The following is a 25,969-nucleotide window of genomic DNA, read 5'->3' as shown; positions in this document are numbered from 1 at the left end:
TCTCTCTCTCTCTCTCTCTCTCTCTCCCCCTCTCTCTGTCTTTCTGTCTCTTTCTTCTTTCCTGGGGAGGGGGGAGGGGGGGGGTTGGTTAACATAGCTTTCAATGCTATAGGAGTTACGTGAGATTACATTCGTGCACTTTTTATTTTATTTTATTTTCCACTTTTTTTTTTTTCGTGCTTTATCTGTATGTACTGGAGGTAGCTATTGAGACAAACATCCCAACAACATGAAACTGCCTATTTATGCTATAGTTATCTCTCTCTTTCTCTCTCTTTCCTTTCCTTACCTCTGTTCTTTTGTTCGCCTCGGGATTTTCCTTTTGTTTTATTTTATTGGTTGGTTTGTTTACAGTTTTTCAATGTCTTAAAAAAAAAAGAAAAAAAAAAAAGGAAAAAAGAAAGAAAAAAGACCATTAAAAAAAAAAGCGTTTTTTCTCTCTCCTTTAGTTAGCATGCGCACAGTGAAGCAAGTTGTAAAGTGATCCTTAGGTTAACTGTGAAAAAGAATGTATACTGTATACGTGAATTACTTTATTGGGGGAACTAATGATATATTTTGTTGTTCTTTCATCACTTTGTTCTATTGTCTAAACCTGGAAGCGGCGGAAGAAAGTTACAATAAAGTTTACAAGCGAGAATTCCGTGACATCATTCTTTTACCCTGCTCCATTTCCTCCAGGACCACTTTGATAGAAAGGAAATAAAAGTCAATTGTGTGGGAGCTGCAGCCCCGGCCATCAAAGCCCGCTCTGCCTGAGAGATGCTGGGCCGCTGCTGGGCCGGGCAGGGGCCGGGGAAGGGGCGGGGGGTGGGGGGTGGGGGGCACCGCGATGGCTCCTGCTCTTGTTGTTGTTTCTAACTGTTCATGCGTGGTGACAGGTTGGGAGATGTGCAGAAAACCTTCCCGAAGGTAACGTGTGTTTTCATTTCCCCTCTTTCTCTCTGTCTCTCTCTCCTCTCTCTCTCTCTCCCCACCCCCCCCCCAACCCTTGCACGACGTAGCCCGGCTCTGCTCACTCTCCCTTTTCCCCCCTCTGTTCTGTCTGCCGAAGTGTCGGTGGTGCAGCTGAGCTCAGCTCTCTGCTCTCCTGCCGTGGCAAAGGGATGGGGCGTGGGGATGCACACACATCCCCTTGCAACTTAACCTTGGGAAAGGAGAACCGGTGCAAACCTTAGCTGCACATCCACCATTGTCTGAGCTGCTGTTCCTGCCAGTAAGACTTTATTCCTTTCTTTCTCCCCCCGTTCTCCCGCTTCCCCCAAGCAAAAAGAAAGATAAAAAAAAAAAGCCCTGAAGCTGATCACATTTTGGAAGGTCTCTTTGCTTCTCCAGCAGAAAGCAAATCAGCCAGCTGGTAACGCTTTCCTATAACTGTAATTGAGTCCCGCAGAACCGCTGACGCGCTAAACAAGGGATCTGTACAGCCTTTATTTTTCGCAACAAGAAAAGCAAATGCCAGCTCAATACGAAACTCAAAGCCCGTGGCACTGGAATAAATTAGATATAGAGCTGAATGGCATTTGGGAAAAAGGAGCCTGGAACTATTAGGTATCAATCAGACATTTGTCTTTTGGGGGGTGGTCGCAGAGGGGGGAGAGGGTCACGGGGGGGGGGGGGGGGGGGGGGTTGGACCGTGTAGTGTCTCGTGAAAAAGTGCTTCGGAGCCGGGAAATGGAGTGAAGGAGGGAATTTTCGACGGGATCAATAAAGGGATAAATAGAGCTCCGCTCCTTTTCCTCCACCAGAGAGAGACCGAGAGGAGCTGCACCGCGCACACCCCCCTCGCCTTTTTCTTTCTCCCTCGGTCTCAGCTGAAAACTGATTACAGGTTGCTTATCGACTCCAGCACAATTTCACCCCTTCCAGCATAGATCTTGGAGGGTTTTATATCGCATCAATTATTTATCATATTTTATAAATCCAGCAGCACTACAATTTTTTGCCCCCGAGGAGGGAGCGGGCGGCGATTGGCGCCGCCGGAGCCACGTGCCCGCGCGTCACATGGGCCGGGAGGAAAAAGGGCTCCTTTTTGGTGTAAATCTGGACTCTAATTCCGTAATATATCACGGTACCTCGTAAAACCGACACTAAAACGTCCCGACCTACAAATCACCCGGCCAAATTATGAGTTCATTGTATTATGCGAATGCTTTATTTTCTAAATATCAAGCCGCAAGTTCGGTTTTCCCATCCGGAGTCTTTCCCGAGCAAACTTCTTGCGCTTTCGCCTCCAACACCCAGCGAGCGGGCTATGGGGCCGGCTCCACTCCTCCCTTCGCCTCCTCCATGCCCGGGCTGTACTCCAGCGGCAGCGCCGTGCACCCCCAGCCCCCTGGCATGTACTCCTCGGGGTACGGCCTGGAGCCCGGCTCCTTCAACATGCACTGTTCCCCCTTTGAGCAAAACCTCTCCATGATGTGCCCGGGAGATGCCTCCAAGCAGAACTGCAACAAAACGGACCAGAGGGACTCAGATTTGCAAAGCGACAGTAACTTCCGCATCTACCCCTGGATGAGGAGCACAGGTAAGCGCAATCCTCCTTAAAGAAAGGAGCCCGGGGGGGTGGGGGGAGTGTAAATTATTTTATGGCGTGCGCGGGGGGTGGCGGAGGGGGAGGGGAGGGGGGAATTGTCCCCAACTCCTTTCATGACGTTTCACCGAAAACGAATCTCCGGCTTCAAAAGGGAGAGAGAGAGAGAGAGAAACCCCCGCCATAAAGCCATCCTTTTAGCTTTAAATATTTATTAGTGGTGCTGGGGCTGTGTGTGTGTGCCGTGCAAAAGGCAGTTTGTCTTAGAGGGGACAGACAGAGCTGCACGAATAATGGCCATCCCCTTCTTCTCCTATATTTACAGGATGAAGATCGTGCTACCCCTGTGTAGATGTAGATATAGATTCTGAAATAAACTATTGATGGGAGGTGCTCGCAAGCTCGTTTTGTTTTTTCTTAGGCTGCAAACCCTTCAGTTGCCAGCCCCTCGCCACCGTGTCCCAGACACCGCGACTAAGCCTAGCATGTTGCCCTCCGAAAGAGCAACACATCATCCTTGGTTCAATTAAAAGCTCTGATCAGGAAAAAAAAAAAACCGGTGACATTCCAGCCGGGATCCGGCTGTAGGGACGGATCCAGAGACTGCGAGGTGACCTTCCAAAAAACCCCAGGCAGGATCCCAAAGGGGAGAACTCCACGCAGGGCTCCTCGAGTAGGGGCGGGCAGGGGACACCCCACGCCGGGACGCTGCTCTCCCTTCATTCCCAGCCCTGTTCCGTCTCAGTGTCAAGTAACATTTCCTAAACATCCCGTTCCCATCGCACGGGAGCGCCTGGGACACGGGGAAGGAGCGTCTGGGGCCGGGATTCCCTTCGCTCCGGGCCCCACCCGGTGCTTCGGACACCCGTGGAGCTGTTTATTACCCGGGTGACCCTGGCAGGGGTTGGGAAGAGCTGTCCTGCCTGCGAGCGGGGAAAACGCATGAGCTCATGTCTCCGGCAGCCCGGGTGCCAGATTGCAACTCGAGAGCATCCCTGCCAGCAGCCAGATCTTCGGAAAGTGTCGTGTTAGTAAACTCCGGGGGCGAGAGGAGTGCGGTCCGGCCTCCTGCAAAGCGAGGGGAAAGGAAAACAGAGGGGCAGCCAATGCTGGGCTGCTTCACAGGCAGGAGGTACCCTCGCACTGATTTGGTGGTCAGTTCTTTCCATTACCTGCTCCATAATTCATTCGCTTTTAGAGTTGATTTATCAAAGACCAAATATTTCTGGTCGTAAACACTTCGTCTCCCCTTTTATCTGGCTTTAGATTTAAGAAGCCCTCCACTCCCCACCCCCCCCACCCCCCCTCCCCCCCACCCCTTTCAGCATGTGACGCTGCGAGGAACAGCGTTAGGAGGGTCTGGAAGAAGGGCAAACGGGGAGACCCCGCACTCCCAAACCTGGATGCACTGCGATCTGCTGTGCCTAAAACCAGAGAAACTCGACCTCGGGAGTAAAAGCGGGATCCCTCCTCCAGCGCCTGATGCCCACTGCGAGATCGCGGTTGTGGAATTTCATCAGCGAGCAGAGATAGACTTGTCATCCCTATTCAGCAGCAGTTTATGGCTCTCCCTCAGCACATTTTACAACCCACATTCCACGACCTGCAGATTCGTACTTTACAGCTAGCACGGCTATTTTGCTTTTTTTTTTTTTCCCTCCTTTTAATGACTGGATCTTTTCTTCTTTTAAAAAGAAAAAAAAAAAAAAAGGAGGGAAAAAAAAAAAGAGAAATCCGGTGGAATGTGTGGAGGAGAGGCCGAGGGCTGCTGTCCGCCATCCCCACTTCTCCACGAAAGAATACATTATAGTACAGATAGACATCGCATTTACACAGAAAACAGAGCGGGGTCACAAGCGCTATATTGTGTCGTTACTTCCACTTGGACTCAGGAAACGTCGGGATGGAGAGGGGCGGTGGAATTACGGGTCGGGCCCTTTCCAGACCCTCTCCGAATAGAGGAATAGGAGCACGAGAGGCTGCGGTAGAGCTGAGACTCTTCCCATGTTGTACACGCACGGGGGTAGCAGCCCCCCACGTCAGCCACAGCCAAGCAGAAGCCACCGCTGTGCCCAAAACATCCCCTGATATAATTAAGACCATCACACACCTTCCAAGAATACAGCCCGATGACAGCTTTAGGAGAGGACAAATAGTTGGGTTTGGGGAGGTAGCAGACCCCTCTCTCGCTCTTGCTCGGTTCTTTTTGTGTGTTTATCCCTCCACCATATGAAGTTTCTGGCGTTTAAACAAAAATGAAGGCAGGAGCTGAGCTCCCTGCTAGGAGAGCAGGAAACTTGCTGAAGTTTGCGGCTCCCTCCCTCTCGGCTCTGAGACACGGGCGGGCTGAGCAGGGCTGCACGCGGAAAATCTCCTCTCCGAGATGAAGGGCGATTAAACGCACGATGTTTTGGGGCCGAGAACGGGGAGAGTGAGATGGGGAAAGCTTCTTTGGAGCGGAGAGTTGGCATTGAGAATAAGGAGAAAGGTAGGGTGAGGTTGGGTGCTTCATTTTGTGGAGCTGAAGCGGGTGGGTGTTGCTGGGCACCAAAACATCCTCCCCCCAAACCCAACAGACCCGAATCTAAATTTCCTTCCCAGGCACTGACAGAAAACGCGGCCGGCAGACCTACACCAGGTACCAGACCCTGGAGCTGGAGAAGGAGTTTCACTACAACCGCTACCTGACGAGGAGGAGACGCATCGAGATCGCCCATGCTCTGTGTCTCACGGAGAGACAGATCAAAATCTGGTTCCAGAACAGGCGCATGAAGTGGAAAAAAGAAAATAAAACGGCCTGCTCCGGTTCCAGCAGTCAGGAAAAGGCAGACGTGGAGGACGACGAGGAGGAATAAAGGACAAAAGGTGGATCCGGGGAACGTGAAAGCTCACGGGAACAGAAAGAAAAAGAAAAAAAATGGGGGTGGGAAACCCACCCAGAAAAGACTATATACTAAAATAGATAAACGTTAAGTGCATAAATAATTAAAACCTTAGGAATGATACGTTGTGTTTCCTGACACTGAAAAAAAATACTACCTATATTGAAGTCTTTTTTTTTTTGTACAATAGAATGAATATCTACCTATTCCATGTGGCTTTAGAGTCAGAATAGACACACTTTTCTATGTGAGTCTTCCTATAGTACAAGTAATTTGTAAATCTCCGTTTGTACTTCGCTGTGTACTTTTCGGTATGAAGTAACGTGGTCGTGTTTAGCACCTTTAATTTAGAGGATGTGACCTGAAAATCTGAATGCAAATTATACTTAGCGTATATAGAGTCCTGTACATAATACGAATTATGATTCCTCCTCCTCCCTATAACCTCTGTGGTTCTTTCCACGTGGCGAGGCTGTTCTGTCTGTGTATATTTTTACCCGGATTTCCTCCTCGTTCAGGTCCCTAGGAAAAAAAAAAAAGAGGAATTAATATTGTGCTACGTAAACTGTTGTATATCGAAGTAGCAAGGTATTTAATGGCGACGTGTTGCTTTTTTATTTTCCCCTCGTCTGTGTTGATTATTCTTCGAAATAAAAAGGAAATCTCCATTTTTCTCGCGTCACATTGTGTTCTGTTCCCTTTTATTGCTAAGAGCACTACACGAGAATTTGCACTCTGTCATCTATCCGCAATTATATTTCCCAAGCAAAATGTGTCAATTTAAAAATCCTTTTTACATTAAAGCCTGCCCCGACCTGTCACCCTGAGCTTCTCTTTCTTCTTAGCACCGCTTCCAACATTCGAGGGCTTTTATTTTTTCGAGGGATTTGGCCAAAATGCGAAGAGTAGCGCTGCAATTCGCGGCCGCCAGCTCTCTGAAGGAGAGAAGAGATGAAGGAAGAATGCAGAGAGGCCGAGAGAGCCCAAATCATCTTTCGTTCTGATTCTCTTCTTAAACAAATTTGCAGGGGGGGGGGAAGAAAAGAGAAAAAATAAATAAAAAAGAAAAGAAAAAAAAAAGCCGATCTATTTCGCCGGGGCTTTGGTATTTTCTTTTTTTATTATTTTTATTTCTTTTTTTTTTTTTTTTTTTAAGATTCTCCCTCCGCTCTTCAATTACTTCACTGCGGACTGGAACTCTTTCATTAGCGCCAAATAACGTTTAGCATCAAAGCGCGCATAAAATAAATTAAAGCAATTAAACGGGGGAAAATCAACAATGCAAAACAAAAGCGAGCAAATTTAAGCACTTGCGCAGGGAGCAGCCCCCGCCGCTCTCCCCCTCCCGTTTATATATTTACAACAGCGGAGGCTCCGCGTAACTTGCTCGCCAAATGCGCGCTCGGGATGCGGCCGGGGAAGCGCAGAGAGCTTCTGGTTCGGGAATGGCAGCTTTCTGCCTTCCTCCCCTCCTTCCCTTTTCGCCACCCACCGCCACGGATGGCCCCATGGAGGCGAGCGGGGCATCCTGCAGCAGGTCCCAGGGAAAAAAAAAAAGAGAGGATGATGCCACGTCAAGGAGCTGCGCGCCCACATCCATAAGAGCGATTCGCAGCGCGGGCTGCATCTGCTAATTACGGCAAGCCCATTAGTAAAAGGTGCCACTTACGGTGGCATTTGAACACTGGAAATTCCGCTCGAAGGAAGGGAAAACAAAGGGAAATCTTCCTTTTATTTTTTTTTTCTTGGTGAATCCTTTGGTGCGCTCTCTTAGCGAGGAAAAAAAAAAAAAAAAGCAGTTCTAGAAATTTCCCCCCCGTCCTGCTGCATCGGCCCCGCTCCCTGCCCTCCTGGCATGGAGCTGTGCAGCGGGGATCGAGGAGGGTCTCGAGGAAAAGGCGATGTGTGCCGTGGGGATACCTCCGAGACCCGAACCCGTGCGTCCCTATGGGAGTCCTCGCGCTATAGGGGGGCTCGGCTGCTCCTGGGGGTGACCGGCCGTGGGGACCCCACGAGCACAGTCCCCCCTTCTTCTTCCCCCCCACCCCCTCGGCCACTGTTCTGGCCAGGGCACGAGCATCGCGATCCACCTTTATTGCCTTCTTTTTGTTACCCCCGAAATCTGCCCTCTGCATCGAGGAAGACTCCCCATCGCATTGATAAAAAATAGAAGAGACGTCCGAAGTCTCCCCCGAACCCCACTGTTTTAGTGTCTTTGCCCATTTAAAAGCCAAACCCCAAGCTCAATCTCTTTATTTCGGGGGAGTCATTATTGTTCATAGCCTATTACACGAGGAATTATTCGATTATTTCTCTCAAGCACCCCCCTCCATAGAACCAAAGGGGGGAAAAAAATCCCCGAACCCCTTTTTATATTCTTTTATTTTTGTTTAAAAAAAAAGATGGCGGCTAAGAAAAAGACTGCTGTTAAACCGGTCATGAAGAAATGCAATAAATTCCTTGTTGTTTTATGAAAATTTACAACTTTGTGATAGAACTTTATGAGTGGCTGGGTTCTGGGATTGGCCAGAGCCGGTCATGTGGACTGCTAACCGTGAACATGAACTTTTTATTATTTCCCATGTGGTTATATTGCACCATTCTTCTGTCCGCTGCACCTTGGGTCGGATCAGTGTCCTCTATAGGGCTCTCTCCTCTTTACATTTTTTTACTTTTGTGTATAGGCTCGATAGGTCTAAAGCAGGGGAGAGGGGAGGGGGGACGCCTATACACACATCCACACACACACGTAGGCACTCACATCCGCACACACACGTAGGAAAAGAGGGCTTTTTTTTTTCTTTTTCTTTTTCTTTTTTTTTCCTTTTTCTTTTTTTTAATTCCTCTGTTAATTTGCCTGCCGATTTGGAATCTCAGTAGTAATGGAGGGACAGTGGAGATTCCGGACGGAGTGGTGGCTCTCATTTTTCAAAGAGGGAAGTTACTCCATTTTCTATGCAAATGACAGAAATGCAAGAAGCTATCACAAGTCAGAGAGGCAATCGACGGCTATCAGGTTGGGACAATATTTGTCAGCTAACAGATAAGCAAACGCTGTCTCTCTCTCCCTATATGTTTTACTTATACCACAGAAATGGACGTCAAAAGGTAAGGAAATAATACCTGTTTCTCTTAATTTATTTTTTTTCTTTGAGAAAATGCATTTGTCAATCTGCTTTCTCTGTTCCATTCCCTATCTCCCTCTCCCCCCCTACCCAAGGGGGGGAAATAGACAGAAGAGGGTGGAGTGATGAAAAAGGGGGAGACACTGGGAGAAATCAGGCATGGTGGAAACGTGTTTTAGCGAATATTTATCCGAAAATTGTAGAATACGGTGAGAGAAAGAGAAAAAGAGTAGGAAAGGAAAAAAAGAAATGAGGAAGAAATAGGGGAGAGAGAGGGGAAAAAGAAAAGAAAGAGGAATGGAAAAAAAGGAGGAGAGAATAAGAAAGGAGGAAGGAAGAAGGTAAAAGAAAGAAGGAAAGAAAGAAAAAGGAAAGAAAGAAAGAAAGAAAGAAAGAAAGAAAGAAAGAAAGAAAGAAAGAAAGAAAGAAAGAAAGAAAGAAAGAAAGAAAGAAAGAAAGAAAGAAAGAAAGAAAGAAAGAAAGAAAGAAAGAAAGAAAGAAAGAAAGAAAGAAAGAAAGAAAGAAAGAAAGAAAGAAAGAAAGAAAGAAAGAAAGAGAAAGAAAGAAAGAAAGAGAGAAAAGGACAGAAAGAAATGGAATAAGAAGGAGGAATAAAGCCTGTAAGTTCACCTGACGATGGTAGGCTTGGAATGAAGGATTTTGCAGTAGCTCGGTGATGTGGCTTTTAGATACTGCCTTTCAAAAATTACCAACCCCTCTGTGGGCAGTTGTCGTGTTTTATTTTTCCCCCCCTCGCAGAATCTCGTGCCAGTTTGCCTGTCTTCAGGCGAGCCCTGTCATTTGGCGAAGTTTGCGTGGAAACCAGTTGGGTTTTGCGTTGTGCTCTCCAGGGTCATTATTATGTGGGTGGTTTCTTCAAAGAGGGCAGTTCACGGCAGTCCTCGAGAATACGGTTCTGAAAATCAGTTAAAAAAAAATGGAGAGGAAAAAAAGGAAAAAGAAAAGAGAAAAAAATAATAAGAACAAGAACGAAGCCAACCCAGAACGCTGAGCTCCCATTGTGTTGTGTTGTGGGTTTTTTTTCTTTTCTTTTCTTTTTTTTCCCCTCGTGAAACTCCCAAATGAAGCTGACGTTGCAGCGCAATAAACCTCCTCGTATTTAATTGCGTTTTGCCGTGTTAACGGGTCTTTATGGCTTTCCATGCCGGAATACCGGGTAGGGTTTCAGCCTCACGTTGTGTTGGTCCTTTCCCACAGCTTGCGGCCAGGTTTTGTGCAAGTCCCCCCGCTGTTCCACCTCTGTGCTGTCTGATTCCCTAACGCTGTCTTCGGTTTTAAGGGTAATAATTGTCCGGAGATGTCCGTCATTTTGAATGTGATTTTTATTTTTCTCCAGCTTTCGGGGTGGTTGAATGTGGTGCTAATTGCGACTGTTACGAGGCGATTTTTAAATAAGATGCTGTAGGAGTCTGTGTGTGCGCAAAGAGATTAAGATGAGATTCATTACTTAAGCATAAACCGTTTTATGACGTGACGATTTATCTCCGCTAACTTGACTGTGCCAGATTATTGCGTGGACGAGAGTAAATGATCGCGAGCCGTGGAAATAATAAACAGAAAGACATCTTTAACAGCTATTTATTCCCAAACCTGTTACATTTTTCATAAATCACGGTGGGGGAAGCTAATGCTGGTTCGCTGCCTGTTCTCCCTCTCTAGGTCTTTCGGCACTCCCCAGCGCAAAAACAAGAATGATAACAATAATACGAACAATGTATTAACCTCCCTCCAAATCTCTTTTACACCGACCCTTCCGCACCCTCCGTGGGCAACCACTTGTGGGATCTCTCACCTCGGGGCGGGCGGCGAGCTTTAACCCTCGGCCCACGCGTGCCCCGGGGTGGGGGGTCCCCGCCGCTCCCTTCCCTGGCAGCCTCCCTGCGCTTTCATCGGTGGAAATAAAACGCGGTGGAGGAGAAGGGAGGCAGCTCCCCGCCGTGCTGTCCCCCCAGTGCCGCCGCCGCGCCGCGGGGCTCGCCCATTCCCCGCCGTCTGCTGCCATCTACCGTCGGCGGCGGCGGGCGGCTCTCCCCGGGGGCTCCCGCAGTGCCCGGTGGGGCGGGGGGCGAGGAGGTGGGGGGCGGAGAGGGGGACAGCCCCGGTCCCGTCCCCTGTACCCCCCGGGGAGAACCGGCTCCGAGCTGCTCGGGGCTCCCGAAGGCGTTTTGTACCCCCCGAGGCCTGGTGTTCTGCTTGGAGGGGGAGGGGGGGGTGCGGGTGATGCTTCTAGCCTGAAAGCTTTTGAATGTTAATATATCGGATGTGCTCCTACCTAAATGCTCCTACACAAGAGCGACGTGCACACCCCGTGTGTTGATCCGGGCGTACGTGTCTGTTCCTTGCCGTGCGTGCAGAGATTCATCACGAATACATACATACATTTATATATACATACAAAAGCTCTCATCTATCTATCCGTATACACACAGGGAAGACGAAGGAGAGCTGGTTGTTTGCAGGGCGCGAACACAAGCGGAGATCTCGTGAAATGAGCTACAATAATGACGTACGAGGCACGGGCGAGGCGGGGGATTTCAGCTAATCATAAAAGGCAGAGGAGCTTTTATTTATTTATTGCTTCGAGTGGTCATTTCGGTGGGGTCTGGAGAAGATATGTCAAGTCGTGTACACAGAATGGAGGTGGTTGCTGGGGAAGGAACTGAGAGTAAAGGCAGACGACGAATCACTTTTAAGTTGCTGTGGGCTTTGAAGGGACAATGCGTGTCTGTTATTTTAAAAGGTTTCTCTCTCTCTCTCCCTCTCTCTCTCTTTCTCCCTCTCGTTTTCTCCTTCTACCACGCAGTTTCCTGGCAACTGTTTACGTCTGGACTAGAGATATTTTCTCTAAGAAAGTGAGATGACCGGTGCCTATGTAAAAAAAAAAAAAAAAAAAAAAAAAAAAAAAAGGAGGGGAGAGTGGGGGAAAGTTTCTCCCTTTTGACCAGCAACAGTCGTGATTAAACCCTTCCATGCTGTAATTCCCAACACCCCGCAGCACTCGCCTTGTGCACTGCACGATGCGTGTCGGCTTTTCCTTTCCTCTGCTCACCAATATTCCTTCCACCCTTCCCTCGCTCTCAGGGTTTGCTTTCGCCGCAGTAGCTCAGTCCGGGTGCAATGTGACCACCCCAATGTCCCCCCCACCCTCCCCCCCCGCTCTCCCTCCCCCAACTCCCCCCTTTTTTTTTTGTTGTTAATAATTAGCCTCACTCTTTAATGGAACAATGGTAGATTATTATTGCTCCTTTTCAAAGATCCCATTAACAAGGTTATTATGCACTGCACGGGAAGTCAGGTAAATTAAACTTAAATTGCTGGAAATTAAGTTTTAGACGGTTATGCGTGGGGAGAGCGAGTATTTTTTTTACACCTTCAGGGGTCATTGTTTTAAACACGGCAACAGTGGAGCACAGAGGACTTCTGTCGGGTTTTCCCCCGATGTGATTTGGCTGTGGCTGAGCATTACAGAGAGGCTGCTCTGCTGCCAACTGCTTTCTATGTCTGACTCCAGGAACAAGGGTTTTTTTCAAGTGTTTTCGTGGTGTTTGCTTGACTTTATGGCTGCAATAAGTCCCTGGGTAGGGAAACCCCCGCTGTGTTCTCACTTCAGAAGGATCGGGAATTCCAGCTCCACATGAAAAAGAGTTTCATTTTTTATTGGAACCAACTGCACTGAACTTTCCACCAAGTTCTTAGCCGGTTTAGCTCTCGCACAAGAAATGCTCTGTTCTGTTTGCGTTTCGAAATATTTGGGTGTTGTTTTAATCCCCTCATCTATCTGCCTCCCTCTGCTTTGTGGGGATGACGTTTGCTGGCCAGAAAAGCGAAGCAACAGAAAGTGGGACCTTCCTGGGCAGATAGCCGTGATTGTACGTACTGTAAATCCGTCCCTTTATCTTTATTGATGCCCTGCCAGCTGAGTGATGTCAGTCACAGAGGAAAGACGGGTTCCCAGCGCTCAGTGAAACGCGCTCTCCCACCTTCTGGCGTCTCTTGCGACTTCCCCGCTTTATTGCCCCTTCTCAGCAAACCCTGCGCTTGTTTTTAAGGAGCTGAGGCCAAAGGCTGAACAAAGATATGCCAATGGGCACTGTCAGAGAGAGACCTAACTTATGGGCTACTGTACGAGCTTGCCGCTGCATCCTTTATGCTCTGTGTCTGTGTCCCTCCCGGCTTGGCTGGCGCTGGAGGCGGCCAAAGAAAAGAGATTCACGAAATCGGTCTCAGATTTATACCGGGAAAGGCAGGAGAGTGTCTGCGAAGCGGCTATACCCATAAGCCACCGTCCATTTATTTGTTTATTCAGCCCTTTATTTTGGTAAACCTATTTACGTGGGAATAGAAACCGTCTCTGTGCTGAAGGTACGGGTCTCTAAAGTACAGGAGGGTTAAGGTCTCCTCCCGTGTTTGCGCGCATTTTAGGTGAGAAACCAATTAATTCCGAGGGCCGGACCCTTCGGAAGATGAACACTTTGACACGCTTTTTGCTTTTGGACATATTCTCCTTTCAGTTTGGAAATCAAGTTCTCTCTTCTCCTTTTTTTTCCCCCCAAATCACCATCTGCGGGGTCAAGAGAAGCTTCACCCTTCTTCTAAGAAGCAAGATGTATTCATTTTATCTATAGCACGTCTAAATGCCAGCATTAAGGAATTAGCAAGTGGCCAGTTGCTACACATTTTGTTTTCTTATGTAATAATGTCGACAGACAAACCGCTCTAAGAACCTTCTTTAGCCATACGTGCACAGTATAAGCAGTATTTTACTACGGTAAAGCCGAGGGGGGAGATAAAGGGAGGGGAGAGGGGGGGGGGGGAGCGGGGGGGAGGGAAGGCAAAGGGGTGTCTAAACTATTTTGAGGCATTTATTAGCAGAGCAACTGTGAGAACTGGGACTAAACATCATAGCAAACATTTCAGCAGATGTACTCACGCGCTGAATTATCAGGACATCCCATTTCTTAGCCCAGAATTTGCATGCGGAACCGATCGTGCCAGACAGTCGCTGTTTTGGTAGTGCTATAAATATTGCGTAACTCTAATCAAATGTATGAGCTGTGCGGCTCCTGCAAAGCTGTTAACTTCAGGCTCTCATCCGATGCTTTTTCTTCCTCCTCGTTCTTCTCCACTCATCGTTCCCTTTCAATCCCATATTTGTTTTCCTTGCGTACCAATAAAGCCGATCGACGTAAGTTTGGGTCCACGCCATGCACCAAGGGAAACTCTGCAAGAACAAATATAAGAGATATCAGTCAGAGAGGGGGTGGAGGATGGAAAACTACTTCCTTTGCATGTTATTTCCTTGAATTATAAGGATTACGTTTCAGTCGAAATGTTCGTCGCAGCCATGGCATGAAACAATCTTGGCTTTGCTCCTGTAAATACGATGTTTAAAATAAATTAGCTCGTAATAAGATACGACTTTCGTACACACTTAAAGCTCCGTCAGAGAGAGCCGAGTTGGCAGCTTTACAGTGAGCATGTAATATATGTAATTCTAGATCTGTAGCGCACACAGCCACAGATCCGAGCACAGATCCAAGAGGAGTGCATGTGATAACGTGTGTCGTTTCACCGCGTGTAAGAACCGACAGACAGATGGTTACAAATTCGGACAGGAAACAAGTCCTTCATATGATGCGAACAATCAGTGGCAGTTCTGGATTTCATTATTACCATTCTCATCGTTACTATATGTTCTTGGGTTGGTTTTTATTTGATTATTGTTATTATTATTTTTGTTCTGTAAGGTCTCTCTGACTTTTCACGGTTGATAAGAGGGAAAGCTAACTCTACCTCGAGCAAACCGAGGTATGGGGGGGACGCACCAGGTATTGCGGAGCACATCCCCGGCGACAAAATCAGCCCTGAAGGAGGGGGGGGGGGCGTGGAGGGGGGGGGAGAATGAAGAATTGAATGCATCAATAAATGCAAAAGGCGACTCCTGGGACAAAAGTGTGGCTTTTAGGAGCTTCCAGCGTTTTAAGTTGGCAAAAAAAAAGGTGTTTTGCAGCGGGGACGGACTCGGAGAGCTGCGCACCGTCTCCGTGCACCTCCGAGGCAGAGTCCCTCCGCATCACCGCTTTCCTCTCGTAAAACAATCCCGATCGGTGACGATCAATGAACTCCGCTTCTGACCGTAACTCAGAGCTCCCTTTTGGCCATAAAAGGTCGGCCGTGGATTTGGTATTAACAAAAAAACGCAAGAGGGCACAATGCGGTACGGGACCGGGAGCAGATCGGGATTATGCCAGGGATAAAGGGAATATACTTCGATTTTCCATTCATCTCCCCCCAGGATGTGGCTTTTGCGGGAAAAGAAACGAAAAAAGACACAAAACGTGAAAAACGATGGTTTGGGTTTAACCGAGCGCAGCTTTCTTTAACAGAGGATGCAAATCTATGGTAATGAGCTAAAGAATGGACCGAAATAAGCTGTCAGCATTTATTCGTTCTCTTATCGGAAATCGGAGTGAATCAAACCGGCGGGATCTGCTCCCTGCAAAGTTCACCCATCCGACCGCCAAACTTTTTTTGTTTGTTTGTTTGTTTTTCTTTCCTCTATCGGTACAAAAGCACCCGGCTATTTTCGGACGGCTCACGGGGAACGGGGGTTAAAGTTTTCCGAATGCAAACAATTAACTTCTCCCCCCTCCACCCCCCCCCCTCCCAATCTCCCAGATCACCCCCCCCTCCCCCCCCGCCCAACCTCCTCGCACCAGGTATTTGTATGCGTTATGTGTGTGAATACATCCGCGTGCACACCGTCATCCGCACACACACCGGCTCTCACTTCCCGGTGCTGAAGTGGGGGAGGGCGGCGAGGGGGGGGGGGGGGACGGGAGGGGACGGTTTATTTATTTCTGAAGCTCCGAGCGCGCCGGGAACGCTTCTTTCTGCAGATATTATATATTTGGTTAAGGGGGTGCATTTCTGCTGTTTAAAAGGGAGGGAAAAGGGGGTGGATGGTTTGTTCTTGGGGTCCCTGGTGCAATCTCAGCTCCTCATGGGTGCTATTTTGCAACCTCAGGCGCCTGCTATTGGTCAGCCCATGATCAGATGGTTGTATTTCCTTGTGTCCCTCGCTGGCACCACGCCATCTCCCTTCAGCTAAAACCCAATCTCCGATATACTACTAATAGCTAAACCACTTGGACTATAAAACACAACAAATCATAAAGCCGGGAAAGGACGGCAGGCTCCTTCCAATGAGTTCTTATTTTGTCAACTCGACCTTCCCGGTGAGTCTGGCGGCGGGGCAGGAGCCCTTCCTGGGACAGATCCCGTTATATCCCTCGGGCTATGCGGATCCTTTGAGGCACTACCCCAGCACCTATGGAGCCACGGGAGTCCAGGAGAAGGGCTATGCCTCCTCTCCCTACTACCAGCAAAGCAACGGAGCCTACAGCCGCAGCTCCGCCTGTGATTATGGGGCCGGCGGCTTTTTCAGGGAGAAGGACCCTGCGTGCCCCCCCCCCAACCTGGACGAGGTCCCCTTCGCCCCCGAGCCGCGCAAGTCGGACTGCGCGCAGAGCAAAACTGTGTTCGGAGAGAGCGAGGAGCAAAAGTGTTCCGCCCCGGTTTACCCCTGGATGCAGCGGATGAACTCTTGCAATAGTGAGTTTACTCTTTTACAGAAATAAATACATCAATCTCCTCCCCCCCTTTCTTATTTGTTACCGCCAGAGTGAGAGAGCGAGAGAGCGAGGGAAGCAGGAATAAGGTTCACTTTAGAGCCCAAACTTCCAGCGGGGAACTTAGGCAACGTGAGAGGCTCCAAGTTCTCCTGACACGCACCAAAACTTCACGCCGTGAGGCTCTGCTCCTCTCGCCCAGCTCCCCCCTCTTCCCCCCCTAGAACAGCAGCAAACAACTTTGCTTCGTATTTAATCCCCACTTACAGTATTTCTATCCCCCCCCACCCCTTTATTATTACTATTTAATATATATATTTTTTCACATTCCCCTTCGCGTGTCACACAGTCCCAGCGATTTGTCTCTGTCTTTCCCCGAAAGGAAGGGGAGATCTCCCCCAGCTCAGAGCCGGAGGACTGCGGACCCGCACCTCCACGCACTCCCTGTAGCCGAGCTGTAGTTAAATAATATAGAAGTGTTTAAATATTTGAGAGGAGGGAGAGCTACATTTTTAATGAAACTTACACATAATGAAAAGTCTGCCCGGGGAGAATTTCCCCCCCCCTACCCCCGGTGATATATGACTTCTTTAAGTGCTGTTTCCTCAATCAGGAGAAGGGAAAGAAACAAAACAAAAAAAAAAAAAAGAGGGGTGGGGGGTGGGGGTGGGGGGAGAAAAATAATAGAGGCTCACCACCCTCTTCCCCGTGTTTAGATGCATTTGTTGCCTTTTAAGTTCCGAATTGACGTCCATTAGCGCAGGGACATAAAGTGTTGTGTCCTCTTTAATGCAGAGTTTGGGCAGATCGATTCACTTCATTATTGCTTAAATGCTCAGCTCCATTACAGCTGTCGGTAGGGTAGAAAACAGCGGCGGGGGGCGCGGGGTGTGTGTGTGTGTGTGTGTGTGTGTGTGTGTGTGTGTGTGTGTGTGTGGAGGGGGGGTGGTAGTGGGGAAAGAGAGAACACCTTGCGATTTTTCATCGCGGACTGAGATAGATCTCGCCCTGCCACGCAGCTCAGCGCTGACCCCGCTCCCGGCGCAGCCCCACGCGGAACCTCCGCGCTCGGGAGCCCCGCGCAGCCCCGCGGAGCAGGGAGCAGGCGCCCAGCCCTACGCACACAAGCGCGGGGCGGGGGGGGCCGGGCTGCTCCGAACCTCCACCGCACCACGGGGCTTTTCCTTTCGCTCCCTCTCCCCCTCCCCCAAAGTCCCCCCACCTTTTTTTCCTCTCTATTTTTTTTATAAATATTTTTTCTTTTTTCCTTTTTTTCCTTTCTTTTTTTTTCTTTTTTTTTTTTTTTCCCCGGGTGTCACAGGTTCCTCTTTCGGGCCCAGCGGCCGCAGAGGCCGCCAGACCTACACCCGCTACCAGACCCTGGAGCTGGAGAAGGAATTTCACTTCAACCGCTACCTGACCCGGCGCCGACGGATCGAGATCGCCCACTCGCTCTGTCTGACGGAAAGGCAGATCAAGATCTGGTTCCAGAACCGTCGGATGAAGTGGAAAAAAGAGAACAAACTGCTCAGCTCCTCGCAGCTGAGCGCGGAGGAGGAGGAGGAGAAAACGGCGGAGTGAAAGGAGCGTTAAAAAAAAAAAGAGTGGGAGTGAGTGGGTGCGTGTGAGAGCCAGGAGGATGAGGGTGGTGTGGGCTGGCTGCGAGGAAGGGAAAACGTGCACATGGGTGGAACAAGCACTCTGCGGCGACGGGGACAGCAAAAAAAAGTTTGGGCCACCAACGCCATGGACTCGTGTTCCCAATATCTGTCGTGTCCAGAAAAAAGAAATCAGGCTTCTAGTTGCGTTTTTTTTTCTTCCTAGACTTCCCTCCCCACCCCCCAAACCGCTCCCCCTCCCCCCTCCGGAATAAAATAATAATAATAATAATAAGTAAATAGAGAGAGAGGGAGAAAGAGAAAGAGAAGGGAAAAGTGAGAGGGAAAGAAAAAAAAGAAGAAAAAAAAGAAAAAAAAAAGAAAAAAAAGGACTCCTACCCGTGTTTCTACCCTTGGTGTCACTGTTAGTAATCTGCTAACTCTGTATTTAATGGAAGTGCTGCAATATATGTCATTTGGGGTGTTTATTGTCTTAATTTTGTAAGAAAAGAAATGTTTCCTGCACGGTTTACATAGGTTTTTTTTCGTTGTTGTTGTTTTGTTTGTTATTTTTCATCCTTTTTTTTTTTCCCTCCTCCTTTGGTAAATTAATCAAGCCCTGGGGTCTTGTAATTAGTTTATCTCTTCCCCCCCCACACCTTTTTTTTTTTTTTTTTTTAAGAAAAGTCTACTGAAAGAACGAGTACTACCTAAAGGAATACAAAAGCAACAACAGAAAAAAAAAGAAAAGAAAAGAAAAAAAAAGAGAAAAAAAGAAGAGAAAAAAAATAGAAGAAGAAGTTCTATTTTATTAATTTTTGTACGTGTTGTGTTTGAAGTTTGTCTTAGGTATGAACATGGAATTCTCTAATAAAAACAAAGTCTTCGATCTCACGCACACCACCCTGTCATTATTGTTATCTTTCCCTTCTCCAGGGGAACTTGCCGTGTTTAAGGAGCACAGAGTTATGAAGAGAGCGTTGCTTCTCTCTTTATGACACTGCCTTCTAATCTGCAAGGACAAGCAGCTCCAAGCATACGGAAGTTACAGTGGAGAGATAAATCTGGTTTTCCCTCTTTTTGTCTAATCTGAAATGGAGGACCTTTCACCAATAGTATTTCCTCGCTGACATTCTGCTTTAGTATCGCTCTTTTTTATTGTTATAGTACAAAGAGTTATGACGAAATCCTCTCCATATACATAATAAATCAAGGAAACGGGCAAAAATATGCTCTCATTTATCTACCAAATATACCTAACATTTGCCTAGCATCTTTCAAACATCTGGTTCCTTCCTTCATACCCCCAAATCAAAGTGAAGTGTATCTCAAAAAAGTCCAGATTTCGAGAGAATTTTCCCCGTGAAACGAGCAGCTTTTCAGCTTCAGGAATACAGCACTCCTTTAAGGGGGGAGGCAACAAAAAATAAGGGGGGGGGGAGGGAAAGAACAAATAAACAGGAAAGAAGAGATCTAAACTCAGTCTAAGGAGCTCTTTTAAAACAGGAGATTTCTTTTATTTTGAAAGCGATTCCGAAGGCCCCTTCTGGCGGTCTGGTTGTGCTCGGGATTGGGATGGGGAAAGATTTCTGCTCTGTTTCGGAGAGGAATCCTGTACGTGCAAACGGCAGACTTCGGTGGGCATTGGTGTTAAACGAAACGAAGTGCTTTTTTCCTTGTTTTGTTTTATTTTCTGCTGGGGATTTAGGATTGGAAGGAAGCAAGCAGAGCAGCCGAATTCAGAGACGATTTTCTGAATTTTCACGGGGGTGTGTGGGGGGGCTGAAAGCGATGCAATAGGATCTCCCCACTCCCATTCTCTTTTCCCCGCTGCCACAGGAATACCTACGTACGAGTGCATTCCCCCGTGCCACGAGCTGGTTTAATGTCAGTCACTTTTAAAATCAATTCATGCAGAAGCTTCACAGCTGTAGGACATTTACTATTATTGCCACGCTTTTCATTGCCCGTAATTATTATAATTATATGTCACTTTCAATATGGCGCATAATTTCCAATGAGTTGCAGACAAGCATATGAAATTCCTAAAGTGCTTTGGAAAAAAAAAAAAAAAGAAATGAAAGAAAGGAGTGAAAGAAAGAGAAAGAGAAAGGAGTGAAAGAAAGAGAAAGAAAGAAAGAAAAGAGAAAGAAAGAAAGAAAGAAAGAAAGAAAGAAAGAAAGAAAGAAAGAAAGAAAGAAAGAAAGAAAGAAAGAAAGAAAGAAAGAAAGAAAGAAAGAAAGAAAGAAAGAAAGAAAGAAAGAAGAAAGAAAGAAAGAAAGAAAGAAAGAAGAAAGAAAGAAAGAAAGAAAAAGAAAGAAAGAAGGAAAGAAGGAAAGGAAGGAAGAGGAAAGAAAGGAGAGAGAAATGACAAGGAAAAGGAAAGTAACGCTTAACAAAGCACAGCTTTCACGTCGCTTTGAGCCATTTCTCAGTGCTTTTGCTCCCCAATATTCCTTGCAGGTTTGCAAATGGAAAGGAACAACGTAACACGATGCTGTGTGCAAAGAGGACGGGAAATGCTCGGGAACAAGAATATCCTAAAACAACGCTGTCACCGTTCCCACCCGGCGGACTTCGCCTCTTTTTGCTCTTTTTCCTTCCTCCTCGTTTCCCCTCTTTTTTTTCCCCCTCGATGAAGGTGCGACTGCACAGCTCAGCATGCACAAAGCTCTTCTTCTCCACGGAAATAAGCACCCGCGGCCACGCGTTACCCCCCTCTCCCCCAAAGGAGAAGAAACCCTGAAGGGATTTAACACAACACCTCCAAAACTCCAATCCTACAAAAGAAGAAACAGCAAGAAATAGCGCGTCGGGTCAAACACCGAACCGAGCGAGAGGAGCCACGTGGAGACCGCGGAACCCCTCGCTAAGCGGGGACCCCCCCCCAACACCCACACACCCCCACGCCACCTCCTCTCCTCGGGTTTTGGAAAGAGGGGCGAAGAGGGGAGCGGGGACCCCAAACTGGGGGGCCGGGGGTGCGGGTCGGGGCCGGGGTGCAGTGCTCCAGCGCGGCCGGCAGGTGGCGCGCCAGTCCAAGGTGGCGACAGCGGCGCGCCGGCGCGCCCGGGGCCTCGGGGCGCCGCGCACCGACTTGGGCCTAACGACTCCGCGCTCGTCATTATTTGTAACCATAGAGCATGAATTACCTCTTGAGGTCATCAGTGAGAATTTACGACTGGTCAACAAAAGCACGTGATTCCCAAACGCACCCCCACCCTCCCCCCATATTTGGCCGCATACATAGCAAAAACGAAGTACAGTGCATTGCTATAATTCATTAATACATCATAAATCGTCAAGCACAGGGTTATAACGACCACGAGCCACAAATCAAGCCCTCCAAAATAACCCAAATGAGCTCTTACTTTGTAAACTCGTTCTCAGGGCGCTACCCAAATGGCCCCGACTATCAGTTACTAAATTATGGGACCAGCAGTTCCATGAACGGTTCTTACAGAGATTCAAGCACCATGCATTCCAGCTCTTATGGCTACAACTACAATGGGATGGACCTTAGCATCAACCGCTCAGCCTCCTCTAGTCACTTTGGGGCTGTGGGGGAGAGCTCCCGCGGTTTCCCTTCTCCAGCTCAGGAGAGCAGGTTTAGACAGGCGTCTAGCTGCTCCTTATCTTCTCCCGACTCCCTTCCCTGCTCCAACAGCGAGAGCCATGGAGGCAAGCCCGCCCCGTCCCCCTCCGACCAAGCTACTTCTGCCAGCACCAACACAAATTTCACAGAACTAGACGAGACCAGCGCGTCCTCGGGAGCCGACGAGGGCACTCCAATAAGCAGCAGCATCCCCCGAGCGCAGGCAGAGCCCATCGCAACCTCCACGGCAGCAACAGAAGGGCAGGCACCTCAGATATTCCCTTGGATGAGGAAACTTCACATTAGCCATGGTACAGCTACTTCTTTTTCGGTCGTTGTCGTTGTTGTTGTTTATTTTCGCACACCCCTCTTTTTTTTTTCCCCCCTCTTTCCCTTCCCCACACCCGCCCCCCCCTCTCTTTTTTTTCCCTCTCCTTCCCTTTATTCGGTGCTGGCTCTTTGATCAGAATCGCAGCTATTTATGGCTTTTTGCATTTCTTGCTCTGATCACTGCTTTAAAGCTGCCTCTGGCGCCTGGAGGGGGGAGAATTTATTTTAGTTTCGCTATTCCGCCCGCGAAATGTGCGCTTATTTCAGGCTGGTAGCTATATGTGTATGGTGGGAGAAGGTAATTTAAAAATTGAGGGAAGGGGCTGTTCCTTTTTTTTTTTTTTTTTGGGGGGGGGGGAGGGGGGGAGCAGAAGAAAGGAAAGAACTGACCATTAAAATGGCATTATATGCACAGATGGATCTCTCCGTCCTTTCCTTCTCTTCTTCTGCTGGGTCTATGCTTGACATTTTGCTCTTGATAAAACCAAAATTGCAAAGAGGTACAGAAAACAGTGAGTCGCTCCCCCCTTCCCCCCCCACCTCGCTTTTTTTTTTTTTTCTTTCCTCCTGGAGAAAAGAAAGCAGCATTAAAGCAGATGACCCAGCAAGCGGGCACACACACACACACAAAAAAAAACCCAAAACAACAGGCGGGGGTGAAAAAGGGTGATTTCAGGATCTCGGTTCTTCGGTTAAATTATGAATATTGAGTTCGTGGGTTTCGGTTCTGGAGGGGCCAAAGGTGGGGGGGATTTACACGTGTGTGGGGGTGTGCGGGAAAGAGAGGGAGACCGGGGGGAGAGGTGGGGAGGCTGCTATTTTGGGAATCAGCAGCTTTCCTAATTGCCCGAGGAAGGTGAATGTTTTACCTCGGTCTTAAATATACGTATATATATACACACATATATACCCGTAATGATAAAAACCCTGGCAGAAAGAGTTGAAGCAAAATTCAAAATCCCGTTGTTGTCCGTGTTATTCAGACATGACTGGACCAGACGGGAAGAGGGCAAGGACAGCGTACACTCGCTACCAGACCCTGGAGTTGGAAAAGGAATTCCACTTCAATAGATATCTCACCCGCAGGAGGAGAATAGAGATCGCTCACGCTCTGTGCCTCTCCGAGAGGCAGATCAAAATCTGGTTCCAGAACAGGAGGATGAAATGGAAGAAGGATAATAAACTGAAAAGCATGAGCTTAGCCTCTGCGGGCAGCGCCTTTCAGCCATAAATTATAGTGGAGGAATATCGAGGAAGAAGAGGAAACATTAAAATAAATACGTAAATAAATAAATAAAGCGCAGCAGATCTTAGTTTCGGAGTACTGTACAGTGAGGCACCTTCTTTTTGGCATGTTGTTGCTATTTGAAACCGACGCGTATGGTACCGTTATCCCAGGACTGAGTTCATGTCGTGGTTTTGGGTTTGGCTTGTTTTTTTTTTGGGGGGGGGGGGGAGGGGAGGTTTGGTTTATAATTTTTTTTCCTATTATTTTTTTATTATTATTATTAAATTTTATTTCCAGATGCTCCCCGTGCTCTTGTTGTTCTTCTAAATGTACGTGTCCGTGCTATCTTGATGCTTTCTGGAAAGCCAGCATGTTTTATGTGAGCCCTATAAATGTTATAACTTATTTATAAAATGGTATCAGAGACGATTGTTTGTTTCTTTGTTGCTTTTTCCCCTTCCTGAGTTTTCTGCTTTGGGGGTGAGTTCTTCTCTGCCTGAGCTAAAATCGGGGGTTCCTGCACTACAGTCGCAGAAAAAATAATAATAACAATAAAAACAAACAAAACAAAAAGAAAAAAAAAAAGAAAAAAAAGAGAAAAAAAAAAGGGAGGGAAAAAAGATAAAAAAGAATAAAAGGGAAAAAAGGAAAAAAAAAAAATCTCATGTATCTTTCTGTCTTAAAATTGTCCAGTCTGTGTTTTAGTTCAAACTTCAGGCCCGGATTTTCCAGTCCCAGGCTGATTCTGAGATGTGCTCTTAGACGTGGGTAAACTTCACTATTAAAAAACATCATAATGTATAAAATCGGACCAACAATAGAGTGCTCTAATGTTTGTAAATACTAGAAATATTTCTGATGTGACTAATAGACAGTTCGTAGTGGGCAGAGCGAATGCAATGTTACGTGTAAAAAATGGCATCTGTCATGTCTAGCTGCCTGGTAGTACTTTGCCTATACGCTTTTTTGTATTTGTTTGTAGCTTTCCTTGAAGTCAAATAAACGTTTCTCCTACTCACAAAGGCTCCGCTCCGTCCCCTCACGGCCCCGCACACCGCCGGGCTGAACCGCACCGGGATCTCCCGGTGGGGCCCCGAGTTCCTCCGGAGCTCCGAACCTCCTCCAAAGTCCGTTCCCCACCACGCACCGCCCGGAGAAAACATCGCTTTGTCCCATTTCTCAGTCACATCCCCCAAAACAGCTCACCCCCCCCCCCCCCCCCCCCCAACACCACTCCAACGTAACAAACAAACTGCTTGAAAGTACTTCAAGTTATAACAACGAGGTATAAATGCACCCCCCCCGCCTCCCCTCCCCCCCCCCACCCCCCCTCGACGGTATACGTGCATTTCAGGAATGGTCAGACCGAGATATATAGATATACACACACACAAATCCTAAAAGCGAGTGGTGTTTCTATCAGCAGACATGTACACGTAAAGCTGCGCTCTATGGAATTACGTCTCCGTGTTTGTACAGATCTATTTACCATATATAGAAAATGTATCTATAGATCTCTATGACCATCTCTATAGAATATCTCTGTCCTGAGCTGTAACCTCTCCCATCTCTCGCCCTCGCTTTGTCGTGCTGCTGAGCTCGCGTCCCATCTCTGCCTCGACACGTAAATCACAGACCACCACTCTCTTAACTACCGACACTCGCTACAACGACTCATTTCGGCTGCAGACAATCCAACGGCATCAAAGATGGCAAATGTTGGCTATTCTGCTACCTAGGGAATCCGGCAAGGCGCGAGACACTCCAGCTTCAAGTCGCTCCATTTGGCAAAAAGCCACTGCCACCCCTACAACGCAGCTCCGGCTTTTTGTTCGTAGCAAGTAAAGTTGGATCTTAAAACTTACCAAACTTAATCTCCCACTGTTTAGGTACTTCTTAAGTGATTTTGAGAGGGATGTGAAGTGGACTGTCAGATCCCAAAACCATTTGCTCTCCTTCCCTTGGTAATTTCTTTTTTTTTTTTTACCAATAGCAAACTATACCAAAAGTGGGTATGACATTTAGATGTCAAATGGATAGGGTTTTATCTAGAAGTTAGATCGTAAAAATCGCCCAGACCTCAGACAGATACCCCTCACTGGCTCTCAAAAGTCACGTGAGGTCCATAAAGTTAGTTTTATGGTTTTGGGGAGTTGACAATGTACAATATATTTCACATTCTCTAGAATGTTAAGTGACACTTTAACTGCTTGGTTTGGCTTGTAAGGGGCAGCAATGGGTGAGCACTTTTCCAGATGAGATAAACGCTGCAATTGCAGGGAACATGTTTTGCGGGTCCAGTTTTCAGTCCAGAGAGCCAATAGACTGGAGTGCTGAAAGTAAGTTCTTCTGAAATATTATCTGCTCAAACTGTTTTAAAGGGTTGATATGGAAAAAGAAAGGAAAAAGAAAAAAGAAAAAGAAAAAGAAAAAAAAAAAGAAGGTTGAGCGGGGAGGAAAGAGGGGTCTGTCTCTCTTTCAGAGCTTTATTTCTCACTTTTTGAAGGTCCTAATTCTTATCCTCCCGAGAGCTGGAATTGCATTACATTTCCATCACAGCTTCGAGGCCCGCCAGGAAACTTTGTGGAACGGGGAGAGATAGAAAATCCGTAAAGATTCATTATCATTGCAGGGAGAGCTCCATCCTATCTTTGCCGGGGGACGTATGTGTTTCAGACAAAGTTTGTTTTCGTCCTTCACCGTGTTTAAAAAAAAAAAAAATGAAGAAGGAAAAAAAAAAGGCTCCTGCTCGTTTGTTGGCGGTGGTTTGGTGCGTTTTGTAATGCTGCAAAGAGCCACCGGTCAGGTCCATGCCTTTGCATTTCAATGAGCTGCGATACGTCTGTGCTCTTCAGGTTGTTACCACATTTTGATTTTAATTCTTTTTCACCTGCTTGCCGAGGAAATTTGTGCACTTTTACTTCTTTTCCTTTTTCTTTCGGCCTGTGTCGAAATCGGTTTAATTCCTTCCCCCCTCCCATCCGAACTTTCCTTTTCTTTTTTTTTTTCCTTTTTTTTTTCTCTTT

The 25,969-nt window shown here is 47.5% G+C and overlaps 4 protein-coding genes and 1 long non-coding RNA gene across 9 annotated transcripts in view; 4 read left to right on the top strand and 1 right to left on the bottom strand.

Moving 5' to 3' along the window:
• Positions 1-801: 801 nt before the first annotated feature.
• Positions 802-6,193, top strand: HOXB7 (homeobox B7). 5 transcript variants are annotated; one of them, XM_065750038.1, is made up of 5 exons: positions 802-912; positions 1,055-1,216; positions 1,386-1,551; positions 1,749-2,527; positions 5,135-6,193. In XM_065750038.1, the coding sequence occupies exons 4-5, from the start codon at positions 2,128-2,130 to the stop codon at positions 5,386-5,388; spliced, it is 654 nt and encodes a 217-aa protein (XP_065606110.1). In that variant the 5' UTR covers positions 802-912; positions 1,055-1,216; positions 1,386-1,551; positions 1,749-2,127; the 3' UTR covers positions 5,389-6,193. The 5 variants fall into 5 exon arrangements, with proteins under 5 accessions (XP_065606110.1, XP_065606108.1, XP_065606106.1 ...); XM_065750036.1 differs by having other exon boundaries at positions 1,339-1,551; XM_065750034.1 differs by having other exon boundaries at positions 1,336-1,551.
• Positions 6,194-8,461: 2,268 nt separating this feature from the next.
• HOXB3 (homeobox B3) overlaps positions 8,462-25,969 on the top strand; it is a 58,008-nt gene continuing 40,500 nt past the window's right edge. The window contains exon 1 of the mRNA XM_065750019.1: positions 8,462-8,523. The gene's annotated coding sequence lies outside the window, so the exon portion shown is untranslated. The remainder of the gene's footprint in view (positions 8,524-25,969) is intronic.
• On the bottom strand, positions 9,277-24,985 carry LOC136057338 (uncharacterized). Its single transcript, XR_010623019.1, has 3 exons — positions 24,809-24,985; positions 13,492-13,782; positions 9,277-9,456 (listed from the first exon to the last, which is right to left on the bottom strand). It is a non-coding gene; the product is annotated as an uncharacterized LOC136057338 (long non-coding RNA).
• HOXB6 (homeobox B6) lies at positions 15,589-17,796 on the top strand. Its single transcript, XM_065750033.1, has 2 exons — positions 15,589-16,175; positions 17,514-17,796. Exons 1-2 carry the CDS (start codon positions 15,767-15,769, stop codon positions 17,771-17,773), a joined length of 669 nt encoding a protein of 222 aa, XP_065606105.1. The 5' UTR covers positions 15,589-15,766; the 3' UTR covers positions 17,774-17,796.
• Positions 20,758-24,237, top strand: HOXB5 (homeobox B5). The gene is made up of 2 exons (XM_065749942.1): positions 20,758-21,696; positions 22,699-24,237. The coding sequence occupies exons 1-2, from the start codon at positions 21,150-21,152 to the stop codon at positions 22,944-22,946; spliced, it is 795 nt and encodes a 264-aa protein (XP_065606014.1). The 5' UTR covers positions 20,758-21,149; the 3' UTR covers positions 22,947-24,237.

Source organism: Cyrtonyx montezumae, unplaced genomic scaffold, assembly GCF_038088225.1.
Source record: "Cyrtonyx montezumae isolate F1298 unplaced genomic scaffold, pur_monq_1.0 scaffold_61, whole genome shotgun sequence".
NCBI lineage: Eukaryota > Metazoa > Chordata > Aves > Galliformes > Odontophoridae > Cyrtonyx > Cyrtonyx montezumae.
Note: the sequence above shows the minus strand (reverse complement) of the source record. Positions and strands in the feature narration are given on the sequence as shown.